The 27,215-nt window shown below is 51.4% G+C and overlaps 2 protein-coding genes across 6 annotated transcripts in view; both read left to right on the forward strand.

The window, feature by feature from the left end:
• Window positions 1–386: 386 nt before the first annotated feature.
• LOC130549458 (leucine-rich repeat serine/threonine-protein kinase 2-like) lies at window positions 387–5,955 on the forward strand. Its single transcript, XM_057326669.1, has 9 exons — window positions 387–511; window positions 602–814; window positions 943–1,136; window positions 1,220–1,292; window positions 2,408–2,598; window positions 3,552–3,704; window positions 3,779–3,996; window positions 4,207–4,287; window positions 4,442–5,955. The coding sequence occupies exons 1-9, from the start codon at window positions 461–463 to the stop codon at window positions 4,561–4,563; spliced, it is 1,296 nt and encodes a 431-aa protein (XP_057182652.1). The 5' UTR covers window positions 387–460; the 3' UTR covers window positions 4,564–5,955.
• Window positions 5,956–6,007: 52 nt separating this feature from the next.
• clpxb (caseinolytic mitochondrial matrix peptidase chaperone subunit Xb) overlaps window positions 6,008–27,215 on the forward strand; it is a 40,440-nt gene continuing 19,232 nt past the window's right edge. For 2 of the 5 annotated variants that reach the window (XM_057326662.1, XM_057326664.1), the window contains exons 1-2: window positions 6,008–6,202; window positions 6,321–6,380. In XM_057326662.1, coding sequence (XP_057182645.1) covers window positions 6,329–6,380 — 52 coding nt within the window. In that variant the 5' untranslated portion in view covers window positions 6,008–6,202; window positions 6,321–6,328. Of the gene's footprint in view, window positions 6,203–6,320; window positions 6,381–26,767; window positions 26,895–27,215 lie in introns of all 5 variants that reach the window. The other 3 variants (XM_057326665.1, XM_057326667.1, XM_057326666.1) reach the window with 3 other exon arrangements.

The following is a 27,215-nucleotide window of genomic DNA, read 5'->3' on the forward strand; positions in this document are numbered from 1 at the left end:
GATGGAGGGAACGAGACGTTGTGTCCCTCATGCCACAACACTGGCCGCCCACCCCAGCGGTCGGGGGAGGATGCTTTAGGCTCCTCAGACCAACCAAAGGTGAATGAATGAGCACGCCGGCTTCCCTCTTATACCCGGACATCCGGGGAGGAGCCCGGCATGCAAATTTCATTCGCCAATTTTCATTGGCCTTTTCTAAATACTCAGAAGATGATAGGTTCTCAAGACAAACCCCATTCTGTCGGTTCGACACAACGTCTCGTTCCCTCCATCAGGGAACCGAGGTTACATCCGTAACCAAGACGTTCTCTTCGATTTACTGCAATATTCCAATTTTCAAGTTGGAAATGAAAGCAGATCTAATATTTTGTTGCCTTAAAATTTTATAATCTTTTTTATCCATCATGTAGATCCAGTTAAATACTATGGCTGTTCACCATGGCCGGGGTTTGAGTGCCTGATGAGGGATTGTTTGAGGGAAAATCCTCAGGACAGACCCACTTCCACTCAGGTTCGCCATCTGACTTTAGCTTTAAAAGGTGCACTGGAGGACTGAGATGTTTAAATGTGATGTGAATGAGTTTCTCTTTGTGTGTCAAAGGTGTTCGACCGTCTGAACTCTGCAGAGATGTTGTGTGTGCTGCGAGAGCTGACGGTATTGGGTTTGCCCGGCGAGTGTTTGGCAGTCTCCGGTTCGACCGGGGGTGTTAACGGAGAAAGAGACGTCCGCGTGTGGATCGGAGGAGGCAGCAGCAGCCAGAAATTGGGCTGTGTGACATCACTGGATCTGGAGACTGGAAAGAGCTTTAGACAAGTACCAAATATTCAATAGAACCTTGACCTGTATTGTCAATAATAATCTTCAGTTCAGTTTCAGTCAGGACTACTCTTGTCAATCAGTTATCATGTTTTAAGGTGTAAACTTGTCCTACCCTGTTTCAGGAGATTGACAGCAGTCCTGTCCTGTGTCTGGCGACGGTCCGAGCTCCAGGGTCACATCATGACTGGTTAGTCGCTGGTACTCAGTCTGGTTCACTCTTTATTATAGACGCACAGAGCGCAGAGATTCTGCACAGTCTGAAGAGTGTGACGGACTCTGTGACATCACTGTACTTCCACAGTGACCTTCAGCACAGGTGAACACATCCACACCTCTCAACAGAGACATGACTACTGCAATGATGTGCTTTAAGATCAAAATTCTGTTTTGATTCTTCAGAGGCCTGAAGAGTAACCTGCTAGTGGGGACAGCTGATGGGACGCTAGTCGTTTATGAAGATTCAGTTTTGAAGGTATTCATTTTTGGAAATTATTCTTAAAATCGATAACCTATTCCCAGGATTCCCACAATCATGGAGAAAAATGGAAATAAATAAATGTGGTGTCCAGACACCAAAGGTCTATTACATTTGCGACGTGAATGTGAATTGATCTACTTATGCTGGAGTTAAAACAAAGATATTAAAGAGGTCATATGACACGGCTAAAACAAATATTATCGTTTGTTTTAGATTTAATGTAATGTGTATACACGATTTAAGGTTAAAAAACGCTGTATTTTCCACATACCGTGCATGTTTGTATCTCCTCTTTGCCCCGCCTCTCTGAAACGCGCAGATTTTTTACAAAGCTCATCGCTATGAAAAGTGAGGTGTGCTATGATTGGCCAGTTAACCACTGCGTAGTTATTGGTCGAATACTGAAAGCGTGTGAACATCAGGTTCCAATGCAATTGTGCTGACAGGTACGCCCACCTTACTTGCGTATACATTTGGGCGGTCTTCGTCAAATCATACCACAAACTGACCTAGATTTGTGGGGGTGTGGTTACACGAGGCGTTTCAGGCAGGTCTGGGTGAGCATTCGCTTTTATATAGAATGCATCTTTTGTTCCAACACTTGAATTTTTGCAATTTTACGTGTCTAATACATGCATGGGTAACTTATAACACACCACAGACACAGAAAAACGTGTATTCGCGCCATATGACCCCTTTAACAACATGCACCACTGCCATTACAGTGAATGGAGAGGAATGCAACGGTCCTAAACCAAAGTTATGGTACAGTTCATGTCAGGTTTAATTATTGATCGTAAATATTGTATGCCATTTAATTCTGATTTCTGCCAGCGATTTTGGAAATATCTGCCTGTTGTCTTGCTATGACGTAAACAGCTGCCTGGAGGCGTTATTGCTTTGATGTAAATAGCTTCCCAGAGGCGTAGCAAACATGGCTGCCGAATGGCATGACTTCTGTAAACAGACTGTGGTTAAAACTATCTAAATGAAATTATTTTGAAAAGCTCCGTAATCACACATACATGGTAAATGAAAATTTAATTATAAACAAATGAAAAAGAATGTTTGTGGAAAGCAGTGTGGTTTTACATGTTTTCTGACTACAGGTTAAAAATGGTGCTCCAGTCAAAACACTGCAGGTTGGTGATGTTAGCACACCGCTGATGTGTCTCGGCCCGTCCAGTCACTTTCAGGAGCGCAGAGCTCTGTGGGCCTCCTGTGGTACGAGGGTCATCTCCCTCACTGTTAAATACGACATCTGCAGAAGCATAAACACCAAACTCAAACAACTCAATCTGTGAGTACTTACTGTACACACTCTGCTTTCAATATAACACAAATGAGCATTAATGGTCCAATGTGTAATTTTTGGAGGATCGATTGACAGAAATGCAATATAATATACATAACTATGTCTTCTGAGATGTGTAAAGACCGTATATAATGAAGCTTTATGTTTTTATTACCTTAGAATGAGCTATTTCTATCTACATACAGTACACCGCAGGTGGTTTACTGGTCTGAACTAAAGAATCCGCTACTTTTTACCACAACACGTTTATTGTGGTTTTTTAGTCTTCATTTACAAGCACTACACACATTCATGATGAGACATGACAACATGCTAGCTATCGACACCGGCAACCATATATTATCTCACAGCTACCTTACGGTTATAAAGTGTGAACCGGTGGTGCCCCAATGACACAGACTAATAACAAATACGTTAAAAAGTAAAAAATGTACAAATAACACTTACAAATCCAGGAGCAGGACCGCTAGGTCTCCATCCGTTTTGCAACCCGTGGCCTCTTGCTGCTCGCGCCACTGAGTGTAAGCCCGTCCGATATTGATTCGTGACCGGCCTCGTGTCTGATCACTGTCTCGGTTTCTTTTCTTTGCTTCCTTCGACAAAACCCTCTTTGGTTTTTTGGCTGGCTCTGCCATGATGATGTTTTGGTTCGTTTCGTCTTACTGTTAGCTCTGCTGTTGGCTAACTTCTCCCAGGCTACGAGTAAAACGTGACGTATGCCGTAAAGCAGGGGATAGGCGGGGCTTGTACCGGCCCGAACACCAAAGTTACAAGTGCAATTTCAGCCAATAGGAGGCTGCTTAGGTAGCAACGGCAGTCAAATTCATCCAGTTAAAAGCTGACCTACCACTAAAATAATTTTAGAGACATTATTTTAAGGTCAAAAAGTTTATCATTGCCGCTTTAAGGTGCTGATGTTGACATGTTTGTATGTTCAGGCAGCAGGGCTGTATCAGCAGTGACGCTTGTATATTGCGATTAGCGGTGGACAAACATGTGTATGTGAGTAAAACAGGAAGCCAAAGTGTGGAAGTCTGGGACAAGAAGACTGAGAGGATGGTGAACCTCATCGACTGTGCTAAATTACTCAAGTGAGCAAACACACAAACGCGCACACACATTTACTGGCTTGCCTACATTGAAACTTCTTGTTTCCTCACAACAGACTAAGTTGCACCAGAAAGGTTCAGAGTGAAGACACGTGCCGAGAAATGCAGTCGTCTTTGGCAACGGTTAAAGGTCTGCTGGTTCAGCACAGTGGTACTCTGTGGATCGGGACTAGATCAGGATTCATTCTGCTGGTGGAGATCACGAACAGTCAGCTGCTGCAGAGCATCAGCCTGAACTGCCACTCCATGCGTTGCATGGATTCTGTACTGCTAGGTACGGACCAATCACGACACACTTCCTCTTTCCAGCAGCCAATGAAGAAAAATGTCCTGAATATGAGGCCATTAAAGCACCATACCTTCTCTCTTCATTGCACTTGTCTTTTTTGCGAGGAACCTAAGTTCATTAAAAGTGTCATAGTTGCGTGCATCTGGTGTCACGAGTAAAATAACTAGATTCTATTCCCTTCTTTATGCTTTACAGAAACACTAAACCGAAAGAATTGTATTCTAGTGTTGGGCAGATGTCAACGCATGCCAAATGACCAAATCAAAACACAATCAGGTAAAGCCATGACGTTTCAATTCAATTTTACACAATATTGTGCTGTGAATCTCTGGTGGGGTTCTGTTCCTTGTCGATTAGATCCGGACATTATTTTATGATATAAAATTTGATCCGAACATTTCTTCTTGCTTTGTGTTTGTGATGGTCACAGGTCAGGATTCGGTGCTGATGGTATGGAGCGGTTCACTTCCTCTGGAGGTCAGAGATCTGAACCGACACTGTGAGCTTCGAGACAATATAACCACTAAAATGAGAGAGACACTCCGTGACTGAACGTCGCATCTGCCTGTGTGTCATTTTCTGTGATATTACCTGAGACAACTGATTTTTTGCTGTTTGACAAAGGGACCTGTGCAAAATGACAGTGAATACAATCAAGGGAAACAATTTTTTGTTACATCTCAAATGTAGCTGTAGATTGATGTGTCTATATTGAAAACTGAAATAATGGTGAACTTTACAAGCCATAATGAAAATGGGAAACACTTCAGTTAGTTTATTGCTTTTATTCACAATAGTAAAGCCATACAAAACATAGGAGACTGCCATGCTTTAATAAAGCAGATCTGAGATCCCTTTAGACATGCTAACCCCACCATTTTTAGATCTCAGGACAAGTAAAAACGTATTATTGAATTTATTATTATTTTAACTTTTGTCATCGTAGTAACTGCTATTTTAGCAGAAATGTTGTCATAGTCAATGTTTGTGAGGGACTGGACGGAGATGACAATTCATTGTTGATTCCAATGCAATCCACTATCTGATAACTTTAAAGTTATACTACAATCACTATGCATAAATATGCATACAAGAAATATAAGCCATGGTGAATAAGCCATTTAAGAAATAACTGTTATATGTTTGAATTATTATTACAAATCTGTCATGTTATTTTTTATTGTGGTGGGAATGAAATTATTATTTTTGTTGTCAGGTGTGTATGCGGTTTTTAGTAAAATGAAAAAATTCTGTTTCGTGTATGTTGTGCAGTCGTCGTTTCTTTATTATTAATTTACCATTAGTGTTTAAACATTTTCTGATATGTAATGAGCCTACATAAACTATTTAAACATTCTAATGGTAATATAAAGAATATAAAACAATGAAATAGATACATTCGCGAGTCCTCCCTGTCACGCGGTGGAGTGATTTATTTTGACGATATGTAAAGCGCTCAAGAAGAAGAGCGTTTGCTCCTCCCACAATAAAAAACACTGGAATGTCTACTACCTGAATTGCAGTATGATAAAGTGGGCGTGGCTTAGTTGTGCGGCATTTGGGCCATTCTCCTTTTAGAATCAGAAAGAGCTTTATTGCCAAGTACTGTATGTTTGCACATACAAGGAATTTGTTTTGGTGACAGGAGCATCCAGTACACAGAAACAGCAACAACAGTACACAGAGACCATAACACAATAGAATACATGCAGTACACAGTTGAAACTGATTGTATTGGAAAAACAAACATTTTAGTCTTCTTCACGGAGTGTTTCAAGTTTGGACGGATTTACATTTGTATATCAGATACGAAATGCTCAAAAGATTATATTTTTAGCGTACAAATGTCAAGAAGTGTCCTGTTTATAGGTTTTTCTGAGCCTTAAAGCGCCCTCTGCAGGAATATATCATTTATGTCTCTTAATAAAGTTACTTCTCACTAAAGGCTCCACTTTATCACTTCCTGTCATGTGATACAAACACATCTGCATGTAACGTTACGTCAGTGACCCGCTTCATAACAGGAGGAAATACTGATCGCGTTAAACTTCATCTAACAGCTGTAACGGACCTACAGACACGTTGACACTGACATGAAACCATTTAAAACGTTTCTTCTGATGAGATCGTGTTGTTATATCAGTTAAAAGACAATCATCTGTTTTGGAGGACTCGGACATTTAGTACTCTGGTAAGTAAGGTAACATGTTTCATACTCTACCACGCGTTTAGTTGTGCACTGTTTTAAATGCCTATTATGTGCTTATAAAATAAAAAAGGTAATGATAACGTGTAATTTTCTCGTCTAGTTTTAAGTATGTCCTGTGCATGCAGACCTGCAGCGAGGGTGATAAAGTCCATTTATAAAGGTAAGAAAACGTCTCCGGTTACTGTCGTAACCTCGGTTCCCTGAGAGGAGGGAACGAGACATTGCCTGAAAGCTAGGGGAATCCCCTTCTCCAACCTTTACTGAATCCTTATTGAATAACGCCAGTGAAAATAAAATGTAACTGGCCAATGCCGGTCAAGACGGCGCTTAGGGGCGTGGCGCCACCCTATATAACTCGCCATCTGGACCGCATTCCTCAGAATCTTATGACTGAAACATACAGCGCGACGATCTGAGCACGCGAGCACGGCGGTTTACGCAATGTCTCGTTCCCTCCTCTCAGGGAACCGAGGTTACGACAGTAACCGGAGACGTTCCCTTTCGAGAGAGGTCTCTCTACATTGCGTGAAACGCTAGGGGAACCGAATAAAATCACGCCGTGAGAGCAGCAAAGAGTGAAAACGTCTTGGTTACAGATGTAACCTCGGTTCCCTGATGGAGGGAACGAGACGTTGTGTCGAACCGACAGAATGGGGTTTGTCTTGAGAACCTATCATCTTCTGAGTATTTGGCGAATGAAATTTGCATGACGGGCTCCTCCCCGGATGTCCAGGTATAAGTGGGAATCCGGCGTGCTCATTCATTCACCTTTGGTCTGAGGAGCCTAGAGCATCCTCCCCCGACCGCTGGGGTGGGCGGCCAGTGTTGTGGCATGAGGGACACAACGTCTCGTTCCCTCCATCAGGGAACCGAGGTTACATCCGTAACCAAGACGTTCCCTTTCTGTCGGTCTCTCGACGTTGTGTCGAACCGACAGAATGGGGTTCCTATGGAAGACGCCACAGCACTGAGCCACGTCACAATCTCTGCGGAGCGACGTTGACTGGCCTGGGCGAGTCAGACGAACACGCTAACGCGAAATTATGACCTTCCAGTGGAAGGAAGGGGGAACCCAGAGCTTTCCACAAAAAGTTGGGAAGCCCCCTAACGCCGGCCGTCACGGGCGGAGGCCTGATTCTCTAAATGGCGAGAAGTCGCCCGGCACCGTACGGGCCACTGGGTAAGCATTATTCCCCTGGGGGAAAAAAGCTGCAGAGGCCACTACCTACCGTAGGGAGGAATTAGTGGAGACACCACATGGTCTCACCATCAGGGGAGAACTCATGGGAGGAATGTGCGGACTGCAGGAGTTAACCGCAAGGTGGGAGTCCACCTGGGGAGGTCATGGGTTGCCAAGGTGGGAACCATTCATGAGGATACATCAGACGGAACAGCCCACGGAGGGGGGGTTACCACGTCTGGAGCACTAGGTCCGGTTAGAGCTATGTGGGAGATAACTCAACTGTTCCCCGGCCTAAGGGGGCAGGGCTGCTCTGCCCAGCCTGTCCCCTGGAAGGGTGCTTAGTGATGGATGGAATGCCTGTTCTTTACCCGAGGGGAAAGAAGTGAGGCGGGATCGCCACTGCTCCCCCCGGAGGGGGAAGGGCTTCCGCAGGCGTACGCCCTACCGGCTGCCGGTCCCACACCTTGCCAGGATGCGGGCTGACACCGGTTCCGCGCGTAGGTATTAGAACCTCACGGAGTTGTTAGGCATAGCCCAACCCGCAGCTCTGCAGATGTCTGCCAGAGAGGCGCCCTGAGCCAGTGCCCACGAGGGGTGTGCCTCACCCCCAACGGGCAGGGGCGAAATGAGATCGGTATGCCCTAACGAGGGCATCCACGATCCAGTGCGCCAGCCTCTGTTTGGAGACAGCCCTCCTGCTGACCTCCGAAACAGACAAAGAGCTGCTCAGAGCTTCTGGGCTCTGCGTGCGGTCCAAGTAGAGGCGCCGTGCGCGTACTGGACACAACACGGATAGGTTGGGTCTTCCTCCCCGGTGGGGAGCGCCTGCAGGTTCACCACCTGGTCTCTCGGGAGAGTGGTGGGAACCTTGGGCACGTAGCCGGGGCGGGGTCTCAAGATAACGTGAGAATCCCGGCCCCGAGTTCTAGGCAATCTGTGGACACGGAGGGTGCTTGTAGATCCCCTACCCTCTTGGAGGTGAGCGCCATGCGGAAAGCCGTCTTTATCAAGACTGAGAAAGAGCGGCAACCCCGAGAGGCTCGAAGGGGGCGGGGCCTCTTGAGGCCCGCCACCTAGGTCGCAAGAGGGTACGGAGCGCGGGTAAGGTGGTCACCCTCTCGCGCCCCTTAGGAACCTAATGACCAGGTCGTGCTGTCCCAGAGGCTACCCAGCACTTGGGTCATGATGAGCGGCCGTAGCGGCTACATACATTCCCAGTGTGGAGGGGGAGAGGTTACTCCCCCGTCTCTCTTGAGGACGGGACAGCTCGTACCCGACCGAGCAACTCCGCGGGTCTTCTCGCCGAGAAGAGCACCAGGACGAGAAGAGGCGCCACCTATGGGCGTATAGCCGCCCAGTGGCCGAAGCCCTAGCCTGAGTGACGTCCCAACCGGACCGGGGGTGGGTCACTCAGGATCTCCTCGTCCCGTCCAGACATGGAGACCAGGTTTTGCCTGGGATGCCGTAACGTGCCCCTTCCCCTGGGGAAGCTGTTCGCCAGGGGGAGCGGCCAGGGGGGAGTTGTTGTCAGAGCCTCAGCTCCGAGAACCAAGTCCTGGTTAGGCCAAAGGGGCGTAACTAGTACCACTTGATGCTCCTCTTCCCTGGCCTTGCACAGGACCTGTGCAATGAGGCTCACTGGGGGGAAGCGTACTTCCGCTTGTCCCGCGGCCAGCTGTGCGCAAGGGCATCCGTGCCAAGGGTTGCCTCGGACAGGGAGTACCAAAGCGGACAATGGGTGGAGTCCGGGGAGGCAACAGGACCACCTGTGCCTGGCCGAACTGCTCCCAAATGAGCCGGCTGCGCGGGGATGGAGTCGCCACTCTCCGCGAGGCGTCGACTGACGAGAGAGCGCATCGGCTGTCTGGTTCAGGACGCCTGGGATGTGTGTGGCTCGCAGGGAACTGATCACCTGCTGACTCCAGAGGAGGAGGCGCCGGGCGAGTCATGTTTAGCTGCCGTGAGCGAATCCAATGATATACGCCACAGCAGCTGTGCTGTCCGACCGGACCAGCACGTGCCTGCCCTGCACGAGAGGTAGTAGCCTCCTCAATGCAAGTAGCACAACCAACAACTCTAGGCAGTTGAAATGCCAACGCAGGCGGGGGCCCGTCCACCGCCCCGACACTGCTTGCCCGTTGCACACGGCACCCCAACCTTGCAGGGAGGCATCCCAAAGGGGACCCCTGTCCGCAAGAAGGTCATGGAGACCAGGGGGTTAGGGTGTGTCGGCAGAAAAGCGTGTGACCATACGCCTGCTGCCGGTGTGCCACGCTCTCCAAGGAACTTGACTCTGTAGCCAGTGTTGGAGCGGTCGTATGTGCATCGACCCGAGGGGGACCACCCCCGCCGAGGATGCCATGTATCCCAGGAGCCTCTGAAATTGTTTCAGGGGGACCGCTGACTGTCTGAAAGCTTCAGGCAGTTCAACACTGATCGGGTGCGCTCTGTAGTCAGTCGCACTGCCTCTGGGAGGCCGCGTGGGTGCGGGCTTCCTCGTCGCGGGTCTCGCGCCCCCCGCGGGGGGTGAGCGGGGCCGCTCATGAGGACAGAGTCGAGTTCCATACCGAGAAAGAGGACGCTCTGCACCGGGGAGAGCTTGCTCTTCTCAGTTGACCTGTAGCCCCACCGATCTAGGTGCCGGAGCACCAGGTCCCTGTGTGTACACAACAGATCTCGAGAGTGTGCCAAAACTTGAGCCAGTCGTCGAGATAGTTAGTACCCGCACACCTCCTTCCCTACGGGGAAGGAGGGCGGCTTCCACGACCTTCGTAAAGACTCGTGGAGACAGGGACAGACCGAAGGGGAGGACCCTGTACTGATATGCCCGTCCCTCGAACGCGAACCGTCGGAACGGCCGATGTCGAGGGAGGATCGAGACATGAAAGTACGCGTCCTTCAGGTCGATTGCCATGAACCAGTCCTGACGCCTGACGGACGCCAGGATGCGCTTCTGCGTGACCATCCTGAAAGGCAGCTAGTGTAGGTGCCTGTTCAGAACACACAGACCCAAGATAGGGCGCAACCCTCCGCCTTTCTTAGGGACAATGAAGTACGGGCTGTAAAACCCGCTGAACACCTCGGCCGGTGGGACGGGCTCGATCGCTCCCTTCACCAGAAGGGAGGCGACCTCCGCCCGAAGTACGGGGGCATCCCTGCCTCTGCCTGAGGTAAAAGGACGTCCCGGAACTTGGGCGGACGTGTAGCGACTGAATCGCGTAGCCGAGACGGATCGTCTTCCTCAGCCCGCCTGACAGTCTGGGGGCTCCCAGAACTGTGACAGGGGACTAGAGGTTGATCTGCTTCATCGCCCCCGCGGAGGGTGGTTCGATGGCTAGCAGTACGGATTCCTTGCCAGGGGAGGCCCCCCGGGGAGGAGATCGGCTCTGCCATATTTCCTGCCTGGCGACTGCGCAGCTCAACGCACTGTCTGACTGAGAGTGCTGAGGGCTGGTGTTTATACTCGACATTGCGCTTTGCCATGACGCAACGTCGAGTTTGCCGTTCACCGTCGTGCAGAGGGTGAGAGCGGCTGAGGTAACCCAGAGAGAGAGGAAACTCTCCTTTTTGAGAGTAAGTGGGCGCCAGCCCCCCAGAGGGGGCCAGCAGATGGAGGGACGGGGCAGGAACCGTCCCTATCCGACCTACCAGCGCTGTGGCTGGGGTCGGGCCCAATGGTAGCCTCGATCCCCCTGAGGTGATCCCATGACAGCCGCTGCCCGCGGCTGCTGATGGGGCGATGGTCTCCTCTTCGCTGTCTCCTCCAGGTCACTGGAGGGCGTTGAAGAGGACCAGGGCTGCTGGGAAGCAGACAGTGCACGGGACTCGACGGCCGAGGCGGCCGAGTTGCGGCACGGAGGACTGCTTTTTACTGTCGAGAACCCTCCACAGTAACACCAACCAGCCCCCCCTTGCGAGACGGGTACGTCGAGAAAGCGGACCTTCTCAGCGTTACTCATCTGCGCAAGGATTGGCCAGAGGAGTTTCTCATGGACCACAAGTGTGGACATCGTCCGACCCAGGGCCCGCGTGGTCACCTTGGTCGCCCGTAGAGCGAGGTCGGTGGCGGCGCGGAGTTCCTGCATAAGCGCTGGGTCGGTCTTACCCTCGTGGAGCTCTCTCAACGCCCTGGCCTGGCAGGAGCCATAGCGTGGAGAGAGGAGGCAGCTTGGTCCGCCGCAATGTAAGCTCTCGACACCAGAGATGCCGAGACACCACATGCTTTGGACGGGAGTCTAGGTCGAGCCCCCCCAGGTGGCCGCCACCTACGGGCACGAGTGCACCGCGGCGGCATACTCCACCTGGGGGACACCGACGTATCCTCCAGCTGTCTCAACCTCGAGGGAAGAGAGGGTGACAGAACTTTGTTTGACGTGAAACGTGCCGGGAAGGGGCGTTCCAGGTCTTACAAAGTTCCTCATGCACTTCCGGTAAACACGGCACTGGGGGCGGGCGCGGCTTGGAGCCGCGCTCAAACCCGAGGCGCCATGTAGCCAGCCGCGAGCGCCGGGAGAGGCAGTGCGGGCACTGCAACCCAACACTCACGGCGGCCCGGGAAAGCATGGCTGACATTTCGACGTCCGCTTCTTCCTGGGCTCGACCCCCCGAGGGAGGGAGCCCGAGGAATCGTCGGAGTCGGATGGCAGTACGTCACCCCCCGATGCTGCAAGAGACATCTCATCATCACGCATCGTGTCCGAATACGCGATTGAGGAATAAGACGGCGGACCGTCTCCTGGGGAACGGTCAGACGAGCGAGACGAGGTGTGAACGGTCCGTGAGCCCGTGGCTGGCGGATTATCGCTCACAGCAATCCTCATATCACCCTCGCTGCTTGCCGTAGCGGACGGCAGGGCCGTAGTCCTGCCGCCACGGAACGGGGAGCAAACGAGTTGGTGGCTGAGTCCTGCCGGAACACAGCCACCTGTGACGCAACGTCTGAATCGTCACCGCCCGCAGTGCGGGCAGGACGTATTCACAACGTCTGCCCCAGCGGACTGGAAGCAGGCATTGTGTCCGTCCCCCTCCTCGATGAGTGTGTTGCACCCATGAGAACAGCGGGACAAGCCACGCTGGAGAAATTTGCTCTTTTAGAAAGGGAAATTGCTCGAACACCTCCGGAACTGCCGAGACGCCCAGGGGAGAGTCACTGCAGGAAGGGAACGTCCGCTGTCCACGTCGTAGATTCCAGCAGAAAGAATGATCACCAGATCATAGAGAAGCTCATCAGGCTCTGAAGAACAAAAGGTGAATGAATGAGCACGTCGGTCCCTCTTATACCCGGACATCCGGGGAGGAGCCCGGCATGCAAATTTCATTCGCCAATTTTCATTGGCCTTTTCTAAATACTCAGAAGATGATAGGTTCTCAAGACAAACCCCATTCTGTCGGTTCGACACAACGTCGAGAGACCGACAGAAAGGGAACTAGCGCTCCCCTCGCATGATCAGGAGAAAAGGAGAAAAAACCTCCCCCTTCATCCACAGGGCGTAGCCTCGAGCACGAGTATCAAGCCCATTGGATACCGCGCAAGCGGGAGCCAATCCGATCGGTCCTAAGTTTGCATACCACTAACTTTTTAGTGTGAACTGAGCTGTGATGCCGCTATGTTTAGAGCGGCAGGACATACAGCAAAGAAATGATATTAAGGGCGATAGATAGCAGCGCACGGAATAGCTGGTTGCACCCGCCGGCTAAAAAAAAAAGGACACCTAGTAGCTCGACGAGTGGAATTGAACGGGGCGGAAACAAATTCTGTTATTCCGCATCACCGTCTCAAGTCACAATACATACTGATCCAAGCTATGCAGAAAGCGTCATCTACGGGCTCATAGGCATAGACGCTACGCCTCCCCCACCGCCTATACGACCTAGCTGAGTGCAGCATAGCTAAGCCGTTAGTCTCTACAGGCAGCTGTGGGTGGTGCCGAAACAGACAGCACTTGTGCCGCTAGAGAGGACACATCCAGTCTGTAAAATCTGGCGAAGGTATTCTGCGAAGACCAGCCCGCTGCTGCACAAATGTCCTGAACAGACACCCCTCTCGACCAAGCCCATGAAGAAGCCACAGCTCTAGTAGAGTGGGCCCTAAGATCGATCGGGCAGTCCAAGCCTTGACTGGCGTATGCCAGCGCTATCGCGTCTGTTATCCAATGAGACAACCGCTGCTTTGAAACGGGACGTCCCTTACGGAAACGAATAGCTGGTCAGACTGTCTGAACTCGGTGGACTGCTCAATGTAAACCCTCAAAACTCGCACCGGGCACAGCGTGCGCTGAGCGTAATCCTGCGAGACTGGCGGCTCCGGGGAGAAAGCAGACAGGGATATAACTTGCGCTCTAAACGGTGTTGAGAGCGACTTAGGCACATAACCCACTTTAGGTTTGAGCGTGACGCTGCAGTCGTTAGGTCCGAACCGCATGCAGGCATCATCGATAGACAGCGCGTGTATGTCCCCTACACGCTTAGCAGACACAAGTGCAAGCAGTAGGACGGTTTTAGGGAGAGCTCCCGCAGTCCCGATGATTGCAAGGGCTCGAACGGAGGAAGTGAAAGCGCCTTTAAAACAAAGGCTAGGACCCAGGGCGGCACCGTAGGAGGGCGAGGCGGGTTTAGTCGTCTCGCGCCCCGTAAAAATCTCACCACCCAAGTATGCTTGCCTACCGAGCGACCGTCAATCGGAGGTTGAAAGGCGGCAATGGCAGCGACATAAACTTTCAGTGTATACGGCGAGCTGCCGGCGTCCAAGCGCTGCTGCAGAAGGCTAGAATGTCAGATACGGGGCATAGCTCTGGATCGAGACCGTTTTCCCCGCACCATTTTACAAAAACCGCCCAATTAAAAGCGTAAAGGCGCCTCGTAGATGGAGCTCGCGACTCTGTGATAGTATCCATGACACGACTCGCTAAATTCCCCAAGGCTCCCTGCCCCCGTGAACCCGCCACACGTGCAGACGCCACAACTCGGGGTTGGGGTGCCATATTGTGCCGCTCCCTTGGGTCAGCACATCCCTCCTCAGCGGAATCGGCCACGGAGGCGCTGCCATCAGCTCCATTAGGTCTGGAAACCACGGCTGATTCGTCCATCTCGGGGCGATCAGCGTCACGGCAGCTTTTTCTGTTCTGATTTTGCGTAGCACCAACGGTAAAATCTTCACTGGTGGAAACGCATAGAGGCTGGCTCTCGGCCATGGGCTCGTGAGCGCGTCCCCCTCCAGTGGGGAGCTCGACAGGGAGAAGAACAGAGGGCAATGCGTATTCTTCTCCATCGTGAAAAGATCGACATCCGCTTTCCCGAACCGATCCCAGATCAAGTTTACTGACTGAGGGTTCAACCTACATTCCTCGTGAGGGGGGCCGTCCCTCGACAGCATGTCCGCTCCGCAGTTCATCTGACCTGGCACATGCATCGCCCTGATGGAGAGCAGGTGACGATCGGCCCAAAGGAGGAGTTGCACCGCCTGTTCGAAGAGGGCTCATGAACGGACACCGCCCTGTCGATTTATGTATGACACTACTGACGTGTTGTCCGTACGAATCAGTACATGTTGCGACTCGATCTGCGGGAGAAAGCACTTGAGGGCCAAGAAAACCGTTTTCAACTCTAAGCGGTTGATATGCCACTGTCTCTCCGACTCCAACCAGGAGCCCGAGGCCGGGGCGCCGTCGCACAGGGCTCCCCATCCCGTCAGAGACGCGTCTGTCGTAACCACTTTCTGCCCTGTGATAGGACCCAACTGGATGCCGCGGCGATACATGTACCAAGGTTTCAGGGTGTTTAGACATCCGCGTGTTACCGCGACTCTCGCGTGCCCCGCTAACCAAGCATTTCTCGGCATGCGGGACCTCAGCCAGAGCTGGAGGGGACGCATGAACAACAAACCGAGGTGGCACACTGCGGTTGCTGACGCCATCAGCCCCAGAAGCCTCTGAAACACTTTTAGCGATACGAGACGACCCAGACTGAAAAGGCTCAAGGTCGACGTGATATGTTGAACGCGCTCTGGGCTCAGATGAGCGCGCATGGTGATCGAGTCTAAGCACACTCCCAAATAAAGATCAACCGGCTGGGGAGAAGCACGCTCTTCTGTCTGTTCACACACAGGCTCCAAGGCTTTCATGTGCGAAGGGAGCCTGCATACATGGGCATCAAGCATCTCTTGCGAGTGGGCCAAAACTAGCCAATCGTCCAAATAATTCAGAATGCGCATACCGCTCGCTCTCAGGGGGGATAAAGCCGCATCCACTATCTTTGTAAAAGTGCGCGGAGCTAACGCCAGCCCGAAGGGGAGCACCATGAACTGGTACGGTGCCCTCGAATGCAAACCTCAGAAAGCGCCTGTGGCGAGGGGCTATTTGAACATGAAAGTATGCATCTTTTAGATCTACTGAAATAAACCAGTCCCCGGGCCGAGTCTGCGCGAGGATCTGTTTTATCGTCAACATTCTGAAAGCGCGTTTGTACAGCGCACGATTGATGGGTCTCAGGTCTAAAATCGTCCGGAAGCCCCCATTTCTCTTTGGAACGACAAAATAGTGGCTGTAGAAGCCGCTCTCTCTCTCGTTTGAGGGGACTACCTCTATCGCTTGCTTTGCGAGGAGGCTGTCGATCTCCTGTCTCAACAGCGGTATATTCCTCAGGGAGACTACGGATGGGACCACGCCATTGAAGCGGGGCGGCCTGCGCCGAAAATGGAGCGAGTAGCCGTTCTCTACTATGTTCAGCACCCAGGGTGAGATACCCGGGATGGACTGCCATGCTGCCTTGCGAGCCTGCAAGGGACGCAACGTCTCGTTCTGCACTCTCCGCGTTATCCCGCGCGAGGGAGAAACCGCTGTCGGCGGACTTAGCGGCGGCGTATGAGCGCCGCTCCGAGCTCCGCCGAGAGAGCTCTGACTCGCAGTAACCAGAGTATGAGACAGGACATAAGCGGGATTGGTGCATCGCCATAAAACCGGGGGTGCGACCAGCTTGGCACAGGATGAGACAACAGCAGCTCGCGGCACGGAGGCGGCGAGCTTGCAGCATTCATCAGAGGAGGAAGATGCTCTGATTGTGAAAATGTGTGCATTTTTATTACATTTGACACAACAACATCCATAACACAATCGTTCTCTGTGTCGCCCGCAACCGCTAGGGGGACAGACGAGAACCTCGGACTCTTCGCGGGAGGTCCCCCGTCGAGCACTTTCCTCCTCCCAGCGAACTCGTCAGGAACTCGGCTTCGGCCCAGATGCCGAACCTCCCCTCGGGCGACGATCCTTCCCTGGGCCGTGGCGCTTCCTGGGCATGTCTCGCCATTGCTTGGGGTGAACCGCCGGTTCGGGAGCTGCGGAGGGGGCCGCGAGCGTGGGCTGCTTCACCGGTCTCTGCGCCGAGCGTGCAGATGAGGATCGGTGACGCGAAGACAGCTGGGCGGGGCCTGGGGAGTACCTGGCTCATAGCGCGTGAGCGCTTTTGGTCCTGCCTGAAACGCTGGATGACGGCATCCACGGCGTCCCCGAATAGACCAGAGGGAGACAACGGAGCGTTCAGGAGGGCTCTCTTGTCCGCCTCCTTGAGATCCGTGAGCGTCAGCCACAGGTGACGGTGAAGCGCAACCATGAAGCCCATGGAGCGGCCGATGGCTTGGGCTGTGTGCTTAGTGGCCATAAGCGCGAAATCTGTGGCCGCGCGCAGGTCCTTAACGCCGTCCGGGTTAGGTTCTTCCCCGTCCAGAGAACGCAGCAGCTGAGCCTGGAAAACCTGGAGTACCGCCATGGTGTGCAGAGCAGAGGCAGCCTCCCCAGAGGCGGCATATGCCTTCTCTGCTATGTGGGCGGTCATCCGGCACGGTTTAGACGGCAGCACCGCCTCGGATCGCAGCGATGATGAAGACGGACCCACAGGGCTCTAGAGTGCGACCAATTTGGTCGCACATGTGACCTAATTTCTCAATGGTGCGACTAAAAAAAATCTGAGGTCGCACCGGTGCGACCAGCCGTTCGAGGGAAAAAAAGTCTCTGCGAAAGTCTCCCTGTGGTTCAACAACAGACACATTAGGCCCATATCGTGGTCTAAACCAATCAGAGATAGTGAAGGGCGGACCCCCCTCTGATTGGCCGTGGTCCAGATATTCCTGTACGTGTGTGTACGTTTGAAAATGCTGTGCTGCAGTCGGACAGAGAGGTGAGTAGCCTATAGGCCCGTCAGATAAACAGACTGGATGTAGCCGCGGATGATGAGAGAAGATGAAAAGAACGATTGACAACTTTTTCGATAAGAATGTTAACATAAGGCCTGATCCGTCTGAAAATCATAACCAATGCTCTGACACGCTAGACTGCGACTAAATGGTCTCATTTTGCGACAAATTTTCCTGCCAGTGCGACAAGTTTTTCTTAATGGTCACACCGGTGCAACTGTCAAACTGATCAATATATAATTTTTGCGTATTATAAATTTAATGTGCAGAAATGTTATATTGCGCAAGCTGCGCATTCAGTCACTCATTTTCGTCTCCCCTCCTTCAACCATTCCTTATCTATCAGTGCCCCGCCCCCAAAGACGTAATTCGCGGGTTACGGGTAAGAGGCGAAGGACCGAAAGAGCAGACGAGTGAAGTGCTCAATCTTGCAACTTAAATAAATATGCAGAATACAAGAATTTCCCCTGCTAAGGTACAAAACAGCAAAGATAACGAAATGTGTTGCAAGTATTGTATGCATGTGAAGCTAATGCAGGAAACATGTGTTTAAACTTTAAGCACTGAACTATTGTATAAAGATCTCTAACAATACTGCAAAGCATACAAAACGTTATACATCACGCTAAATACTATTTATTTGTGAGTCGCTATTGATAGAAGCCAAACGTGTATCAATGCAGCTTTCATGAAATAATCACTAAAAGCCTTCAGGTCTCGCGGGTTGTTTGAGATGCGCGCGCCCAGAGAGTCAGAGCACAAAATACTAAACGGAGTTCTCTTTCACGCCTTCTTACTCTGAAACGGACATATTAACACAAAATAACCTAAAAATTCCCATATTAACAAGAAACCTTGTAAAGGTATTCAGTTTGTTTCGTGACCAAACAGTTGGGAAACAAAACACGTGTTCCAGTATATTGCGCGAGCTCTTAAAGGGGCAGCAGCATAATAAAGATCTCTGTTTATAATGTTCATCAAACAACAACGGACGGGCCCAAAAACACTCACTGATATTAAAGGAATTGTGTTCTCTTATAGGAGTCGTTCACAACAAATAAAGGAAGAAAGTAGCTTTAAGAAAGATGTGCTTTAAATATGGTAAAGTGTTGAAAGAGAGTTTACATATACAATAAAAATAATTCAATCATAAACAATGATTTGTATTAATTTCTAATTGATTTATTAATGTATTAAACACATTTTAATGAAGTTTTAGTGATTCTTTTTTCTTACCTCACCCCACGACTCTGGTGCTATCAAATTAAGGGCTGGTGCCACCAACTGAATAACTTGGTAGCACCAGTGCCACCTCTCTCAAGTGTTAGTCTAGAGCCCTGCTTTCTTGTAGAATTGTGCTTCAAATAAAGAACTTTATGTTGACCAGATTGTTAGTTAATCGTTTACAAGTCAATATTGCCTATATGGACAGCGATTTAAAAAAAAAAGTGAACTTGTAAAACTGCGGTGTTAAATGCGATGCGGTCGAAAATTTGGGTGCACCTAACGTTTGTGCGCAATTTAAATTAGGCGCACCAGTGCAACCAGTGCAAAAAGTTAGTCTAGAGCCCTGACCCAGGTGCGCCGCAATCGCTTGCTCGACGGCGGGAATGCACGCATAGCTGCGGGCTTCCGCCCCATCCACCAGGGAGAAAATAGCCGATCCCGAGGCGTGGGTGCGCGCCGACTGGGGCGCAGACCACGCTTTCACGACCTCCTCGTGGACATCTGGGAAAAAAAGGCGCGCGTTTCTTCTGGGCGGCGGCGCGGCAGCCCGGCTGAAGAAACCACGTGTCCAGCTTACTCCTCGCCGGCTCGTCGGGGGAGATCCACTCGAGGCCAAGGTCTTGTACGGCCCTGGTGAGAACACGAACGAGCTCTTCGTGAAGCGCGGGAGGGGCATCCCACTCCGCCCGTTCCTTCCCCGACGCCGCTAGCTCCTCTGACCCCGACAGATCCCTGTCCGAAGCCGCCAGCGACATGAGCTCGTCTTCATCTCCCGAAGCGCCAAACTGGATCATCTCCGTAGCTTCATCAGCGGGACGGAGGCTATCATCCGCGAAGGACACTGGAGACCCGGGGGGCAGAGAGCGATGACGGCGGTCCAGCTCTTTATCTCCCCGGGGGGGTGGAGGGGCGGCGGTCCCGCCAGCGGCTCGCTGGTGGCGGTGGGACGCTGCCTAACAAAATCTTCGAGGGCGGCGACTCTCCGAGCCTTAAGCACCCGCACCGGAAGGTCTTCGCAGTGCGGGCAGTTAGACTCAGAGAGAGCCCCCTCGGCATGGGCCAGACCTAGGCAGAGCACGGGGTCGGGTCGATGGGCCCTGAACATAACTTGCAAATTGGCATACCGGAACACATGAGTAGAAGGATCCGATGAATTCCTCTTCTCTGAAGTGTATCCTCAACAGCATGCGAAAGGTGAGTGAAGGAGAAAGATTCTGAGGAATGCGGTCCAGATGGCGAGTTATATAGGGGTGGTGCCACGCCCCTAAGCGCCGTCTTGACCGGCATTGGCCAGTTACATTTTATTTTCACTGGCGTTATTCAATAAGGATTCAGTAAAGGTTGGAGAAGGGGATTCCCCCTAGCGTTTCATGCAATGTAGGGAGACCTCTCTCGAAAGGGAACCATCAATACTGTAACAAACCTTAGCCACCACTAAGGGCACTAGGCCGCTTCCAATAATGTTGCTGCCACCACCTTTAATTCTAAACCGGTAAGGTCTGGAGGGAGCACTACAGAAACGCCAACCACTCAGGATACCAGATAAAAATAATATATTTATTTCAATAAGAGCAGCTCTGCAGCATTTGTCAACTTAATTCACAATAACACACACTGGTTATCCCCTATTACAGCCAACCACCCCAAATTGGCATAGCACACAGTAAAGATTCACAGCAACAATTCATAGTGCAAACCAACAGCACACGTCATAAATACCAGCTTGCACAGCACACGTTATAAATGTTCTTAAAACATAACCCATGCACATACGTGAAGTTAACCAACCTATAAAACCAGCATATGGCATTGGGAGAAAATTAATTATGTCTACAAAGGAGCACAAGCACATTAACAAACACACATGTAAAGCAATTAAAACCGGACTTCCCTGTCCGTCTGACGACACCCCATCGTCACGTTCAGCAGGTAGCCGTCTCTCGGCCACGGGGATTGAGGAGAATTATTCAAACAGTCCGCCGGTGTCCACCTATAGTCCCTTTCCTCTCTCACTACTTATATCCCACTATCTACCTCCGGGCCAATAAGTGGACCCCCGGTTTTCTTCGGCGCCGGTAGTGCTAGCCAGCCATGAACGCCACAATTCGATCCCCATTTCCCCGTGGACTCTACTAGCGTACTTTTCCGTGTCTCACAGTCTTAGCTCCTCCTCCTCACTCTCCCTTGTTGCTCTTCTTTCTCCCCTTTTTAACATGTTACCGCCATCACTCATCCACAGGTGCGTTTATCAATAACAGCCCCCTCCTTCATTGCGTCACTTATACATGACATCACTATCACTCCGGTTATATCCATTACAATACTAATACAATCCAGAAGAAATTATTATATTATATTATTATATCTTCTTCCCGGGGGCCCCCCAGCGAGAGACCCGCACTGCCAGCCATCGAACCACCCCCCGGGGGGTCGATGAAGCAGATCGTACCCTTAGTCCCCCCTGTCGCGGTCCCTGGGAGCTTGGCTCGAGCTTCCCACACCGTCACGGTCGCTGAGGAGAACGATCCGTCTCGGCTACGCGATCCAGTTCACCAGAAACCCGCCCAAGTTTCGGGGCATCCTCGCCACCTCGGTCAGAGGCCGGGATGCTCCTGTACTACGGGGCGAGGTCACCACCCTTCTGGCGAAGGGTGCGATCGAGTCCGTCCCCTTAGCCGAGATGTCCAAGGGGTTTTACAGCCCTTACTTCATCATCGCCAAAAAAGGCGGGGGGGGGGGTGCGCCCCATTCTAGATCTGCATACCCTGAATAGACACCTGCACAAGCTGCCGTTCAGGATGCTCACACAGAAGCGCATCCTGGCATCTGTCAGATGTCAGGATTGGTTCATGGCAATCGACCTAAAGGACGCTTACTTTCATGTCTCGATTCTCCCTCGTCATCGCCCGTTCCTACGGTTCGCTTTCGAGGGTCGGGCATATCAGTACAGAGTCCTCCCCTTCGGTCTGTCTCTGTCTCCACGAGTCTTTACGAAGATCGTGGAGGCCGCCCTCTCTCCCCTCAGGGAGAGGGGTGTGAGGGTACTCAACTATCTCGACGACTGGCTTATCTTGGCACACTCGCGAGATCTGTTGTGTGCACACAGGGACCTGGTGCTCTGGCACCTAGATCGATTGGGACTACAGGTCAACCGAGAGAAGAGCAAGCTCTCCCCTGTGCAGAGCATCCTCTATCTTGGTATGGAACTCAACTCTGTCACCATGACAGCGCGACTGTCCGCAGTACGCGCCCAGTCGGTGTTGAACTGCCTGGATCATTTCACGCAGTCAGGTGTTCCCCTGAAACTATTTCAGAGGCTCCTGGGACACATGGCATCCTCGGCGGCGGTGATACCCCTCGGGTTGATGCACATGAGGCCGCTCCAACACTGGCTACAGAGTCGAGTTCCCTGGAGAGCGTGGCACACCGGCAGCAGGCAGATGGTGATTACGCCTCGCTGCCGACGCACCCTAACCCCTTGGTCTTCCATGACCTTGCTTCGGGCAGGGGTACCCCTAGGGCAGATTACGAGGCATGTCATGGTGACAACGGACGCCTCCCTGCAGGGTTGGGGTGCAGTGTGCAACAGGCACGCAGTGTCGGGGCTTTGGACGGGCCCCCGCCTGCGCTGGCATATCAATTGCCTAGAGTTGTGGACCGTGCTACTCGCACTAAAGAGGCTGCAGCCTCTCGTGCAGGGCAAGCACGTGCTGGTCCGGTCGGACAGCACTACTGCAGTAGCGTATATCAATCGACAGGGTGGTGTTCGCTCACTGCAGTTAACACGACTCGCCCGACGCCTTCTCCGGTGGAGTCAGCAGGTGACCCGCTCCCTGCGTGCCACGTATATCCCAGGCGACCTGAACCAGACAGCCGATGCGCTCTCCCGCGCAGTCCAGCTCATTTGGGTGCAGTTCGGGCAGGCCCAGGTAGACCTGTTCGCGTCCCTCGAAACCACCCATTGCCCGCTTTGGTACTCTCTGACCAAGGGACCCCTTGGCACAGATGCCCTAGCGCACAGCTGGCCGCGGGACAAGCGGAAGTACGCCTTCCCCCCAGTGAGCCTCATTGCACAGACCCTGTGCAAGGTCAGGGAAGAGGAGCAGCAAGTGTTACTCATTGCGCCACACTGGCCCAACCGGACTTGGTTCTCGGAGCTAATGCTCTTGACGACAGCTCCCCCTGGCCGATTCCCCTGACGAAGGACCTGCTTTCCCAGGGGAAGGGCACGTTATGGCATCCCAGGCCAGACCTCTGGAACCTCCATGTCTGGCCCCTGGACGGGACTAGGAGATCCTGAGTGGTCTGCCCCCAGCGGTGGTAGCTACCATTTCTCAGGCTAGGGCACCTGCCACTAGGCGACTGTACGCCTACAAGTGGCGCCTCTTCTCGACCTGGTGTGCTTCTCGAGGAGAAGACCCACGGAGTTGTGCGATCGGTTCCGTGCTGTCCTTCCTACAAGAGAGACTCGAGACTAACCTCTCCCCCTCCACACTGAAAGTGTATGTAGCCGCCATTGCTGCTCATCACAACTCAGTTGCTGGGAAGTCTCTAGGGCAGCACGACCTGGTCATTAGTTTCCTAAGGGGCGCGAGGAGGCGTAACCCGCCTCGTCCTCGCTCCATACCCTCTTGGGACCTGGATGTAGCCCTGACAGGTCTCACCAGGCCCCCCTTCAGCCCCTAGGGGATGCCTCTCTTCCTCATCTCATGATGAAGACGGTTCTCCTTATGGCGCTCGCCTCCATCAAGAGGGTAGGGGATCTACAGGCTTTCTCCGTGTCCCCTGACTGCCTAGAATTCGGACCCAGGGATTCTCACGTTATCCTGAGACCTCGGCCCGGCTACATGCCCAAGGTTCCCACCGCTCCCTTTCGGGACCAGGTGGTGAATTTACAGGCGCTCCCAACTGGGGAGGAAGACCCAACCCCGTCCGTGTTGTGTCCAGTACGTGCGCTGCGCCTCTACTTCTGTGTGCGCCTCTGCGCACACAGAGCTTCAGGAGCTCGGATCAGCTCTTTGTCTGTTTCGGAGGTCAGCAGCAGGGGCGAGCTGTCTCCAAGCAGAGGTTAGCCCACTGGATCGTGGATGCTGTCAAGGCAGCTTACCAATCCCTAAATCGCCCGTGCCCCCTAGGAGTGAGGGCCCACTCCACCCGGGGTGTTGCCTCCTCTTGGGCTTTGGCACGGGGGGCCTCTCTCGCAGACATTTGCAGAGCTGCGGGTTGGGCTACACCCAACACCTTCGCGAGGTTTTACAACCTCCGCGTAGAGCCGGTGTCAGCCCGCGTCCTGCATGGCCACATGTAGGACCGGCAACTGGTAGGGTGTACGCCTGTTCGGTTCTTTTCCCCCTCTCTCGAGTGGGTCAGTATACCGATTCAGCCTCCATTCTTTCCCCACTGGGCGAAGAACAGGCACTCCATCCATCACTAAGCAAGCACCCTCTGGGGCGGGCTGGGCAGAGCAGCCCTGCCCCTTAGGCCGGGTATCTCCGGAGTTATTCGCAACATAGCTCTAACCGGACCTAGTGCTACCAGACGTTGCAACCCCCAGTAGGGCGGTTCCGTCTGATGTATCCTCATGCTGGTTCCCACCTTGGTAACCCATGACCTCCCCAGGTGGACCTCCACCTCGCGGTTTCTCTTCAGCCGCACTTTCTTCCCATGAGTTCTCCCCCATCGGTGAGACCATGTTGGTATCTCCACTAGCTCCTCCCTGCGGTAGGAAGTGGTCTCTGTAGCGCATCCCCCACTTGAGGAAGTAGCGCTTACCCAGTGGCCTTACGGTTCCGGGCGGCTTCTCGCTGTTAGAGAAACAAGGCCGCCGCCTGTGAGGCCGAAGGTAGGGGCCTTCCCACCTTTCAAGAAAGCTCTGGGACCCCCTACCTACCCACTGGTAGGTTACAATTTCGCGGTAGCGTTCACGGCTGACACGCCCAGGCCAGTCACCGTCGCTTCGTTGAGATTGTGACAGGGCACAGTGTTATGGCGTTTTCCATTGGAACCCCATCTGTCGGTTCGACACAACGTCGAGAGACCGACAGAAAGGGAACGTCTCGGTTACGTTTGTAACCTCGGTTCCCTGATGGAGGGAACGAGACGTTGTGTCCTCTTGCCACAACACGTGCTGTCCTCTGCAGCAGTCGTGAGAGGTCTCAGGCTCCTCAGAACTAAGGTGAATGAATGATGCACGCCGTCTCCCTTTTTTACCCGGATTTCCGGGGCGGAGTCCGGCATGCAAATTTCATTTGCCAATTTTCATTGTCCTTTTCTAAGTAGTCGGAAACGATTGGTTCTCAGGGACGAACCCCATCTGTCGGTTCGACACAACGTCTCATTCCCTCCATCAGGGAACCGAGGTTACAAACGTAACCGAGACGTTTTCCACAATATATCTTAAAGCAAAAAAGCACACAATCTTAGAAAAAAGAAAAGGAAAAATGCTGATGCTCAAAAAGGCAGCACAATGCATTAAGAGCTGGGGTGTGTCAACTTTTTTGAATTGGAGGCAAAATGTACTTATTTTGTCTTCTGGGAAACATGTGGTTATACTTGCTTCACGTGAAGGGAAGAACTAAATATAAACAAAATAAAAAATCTTTACACATCATCCTGTTTAAACATTTTCACCCCTTCTCTGAATGCATTGTGTTTCATGGAAACTTGTTTCCATCACTAAAAAAAAAAAAATGTTTTTTCAGAATTGCGAGATTTAAACTCGCAGTTGCAAGTTATGAAATCATAATTGAATGAAAAACTCACAATTGCGAGATCTTTATTTCATGCAATTCTGACTATAACTTTAGAACAATTCAGATTATTTTTCTCAAGCTCGCAATTCTGAGAAAAAAGTTTTTTTTTTCTGTCATTGGACTGACAGATGCAATTGTGAGTGTATATCTTTCATGATTCTAAGAAAATAAATCAGATTTGTGAGTTACAAACTCGCAATTGTGAGAAAAAGTCAGAACTGTGAGATAAAAGAACTCTGAGATAGAAATTCGCAATTACCTAAACAAATTACTTAAACAAGGGACTCGAAACCATGAAACCAGTCCTTGATCATTCGGGCAACCACAGACATTAAAGATTCAAGGGTATGTCAATTTTTTATGTGGCAATTTGTATAAATTGGCTCAAATTGTGTAATGGAGCAAGCTATGTTCCAGGGTTAGTTCATTTTAAGGAAATGTTACGAAGCTTTAGGGGTTGTCTGCGTATGTGTGCGTTTTTGATGAGCGTCAAGTGGGCGTGAAAGCACAGATTACGTATAATATATTATAATTTTACATTATTATTACAGCTACATTTCAAATCTCACCCATCGCAATTCAGTATTCACAACTAATTTTTATTATTAACTGTATTATTTATATACACTTTATACACTGATGCAGATGTAAGTCTTCTATGAAAAAAAACTCTGATTTATAACGTTGTTTGACAGTCAAAAACCTTTAAGCTTCCCAGCCGTTTCCATGGTGACTCGTGAAATCTGTGATCCATTGAAAATGTCTTCATGTTGTTTCTGTATCTTTCGGGAGGTTGATTAAACTTACTCTTCAAACGGGTTCTGTAACCGACATACTGGGAGGAAGCAAGGTTTGAGATCTTTACAACCAAACTATCAACCTACGCCCATCCTCCGTAATGGTCAACTTGGATCACGTGAGGAGTGTCACTGCAGCCAATCAGTAATTGCAGTGTGCAACATTGCTTGTTTACAACAACAATGGGATATCAGACTAGACCTGGGGGGTATTCCAGAAAGCTGGTTATGTGACATACCCGCATACATTTAAGGGTTAGTTCCCTTTCTGTCGGTCTCTCGATGTTGTGTCGAACCGACAGAATGGGGTTTGTCTTGAGAACCTATCATCTTCTGAGTATTTAGAAAAGGCCAATGAAAATTGGTGAATGAAATTTGCTCATTCATTCACCTTTTGTTCTTCAGAGCCTACGCATCTGGTGAGCTTCTCTACGATCTTGGTGATCATTCTTTCTGCTGGAATCTACGACGTGGACAGCGGACGGTCCCTTCCTGCAGTGACTCTCCCCTGGGCGTCTCGGTAGTTCTGGAGGTGTTCGAGCAAATTTCCTTTTCTAAAAGAGCAAATTTCTCCAGCGTGGCTTATCCCGCTGTTCTCATGGGTGCAACACACTCATCGAGGAGGGGGACGGACACAATGCCTGCTTCCAGTACGCTGGGGCAGACGTTGTGGATACGTCCTGCCCTCACTGCGGGCGGTGACGATTCAGACGATGCGTCACAGGTGGCTGTGTTCCCACGGGACTCAGCCACCACCTCGTTTGCTCCCCGTTCTGTGGCGGCAGGACTACGGCCCTGCCGTCCGCTATGGCAAGCAGCGAGGGTGATATGAGGATTACTGTGAGCGATAATC

Source organism: Triplophysa rosa, unplaced genomic scaffold, assembly GCF_024868665.1.
Source record: "Triplophysa rosa unplaced genomic scaffold, Trosa_1v2 scaffold120_ERROPOS529585, whole genome shotgun sequence".
In the NCBI taxonomy this organism is placed as follows: Eukaryota; Metazoa; Chordata; class Actinopteri; order Cypriniformes; family Nemacheilidae; genus Triplophysa; species Triplophysa rosa.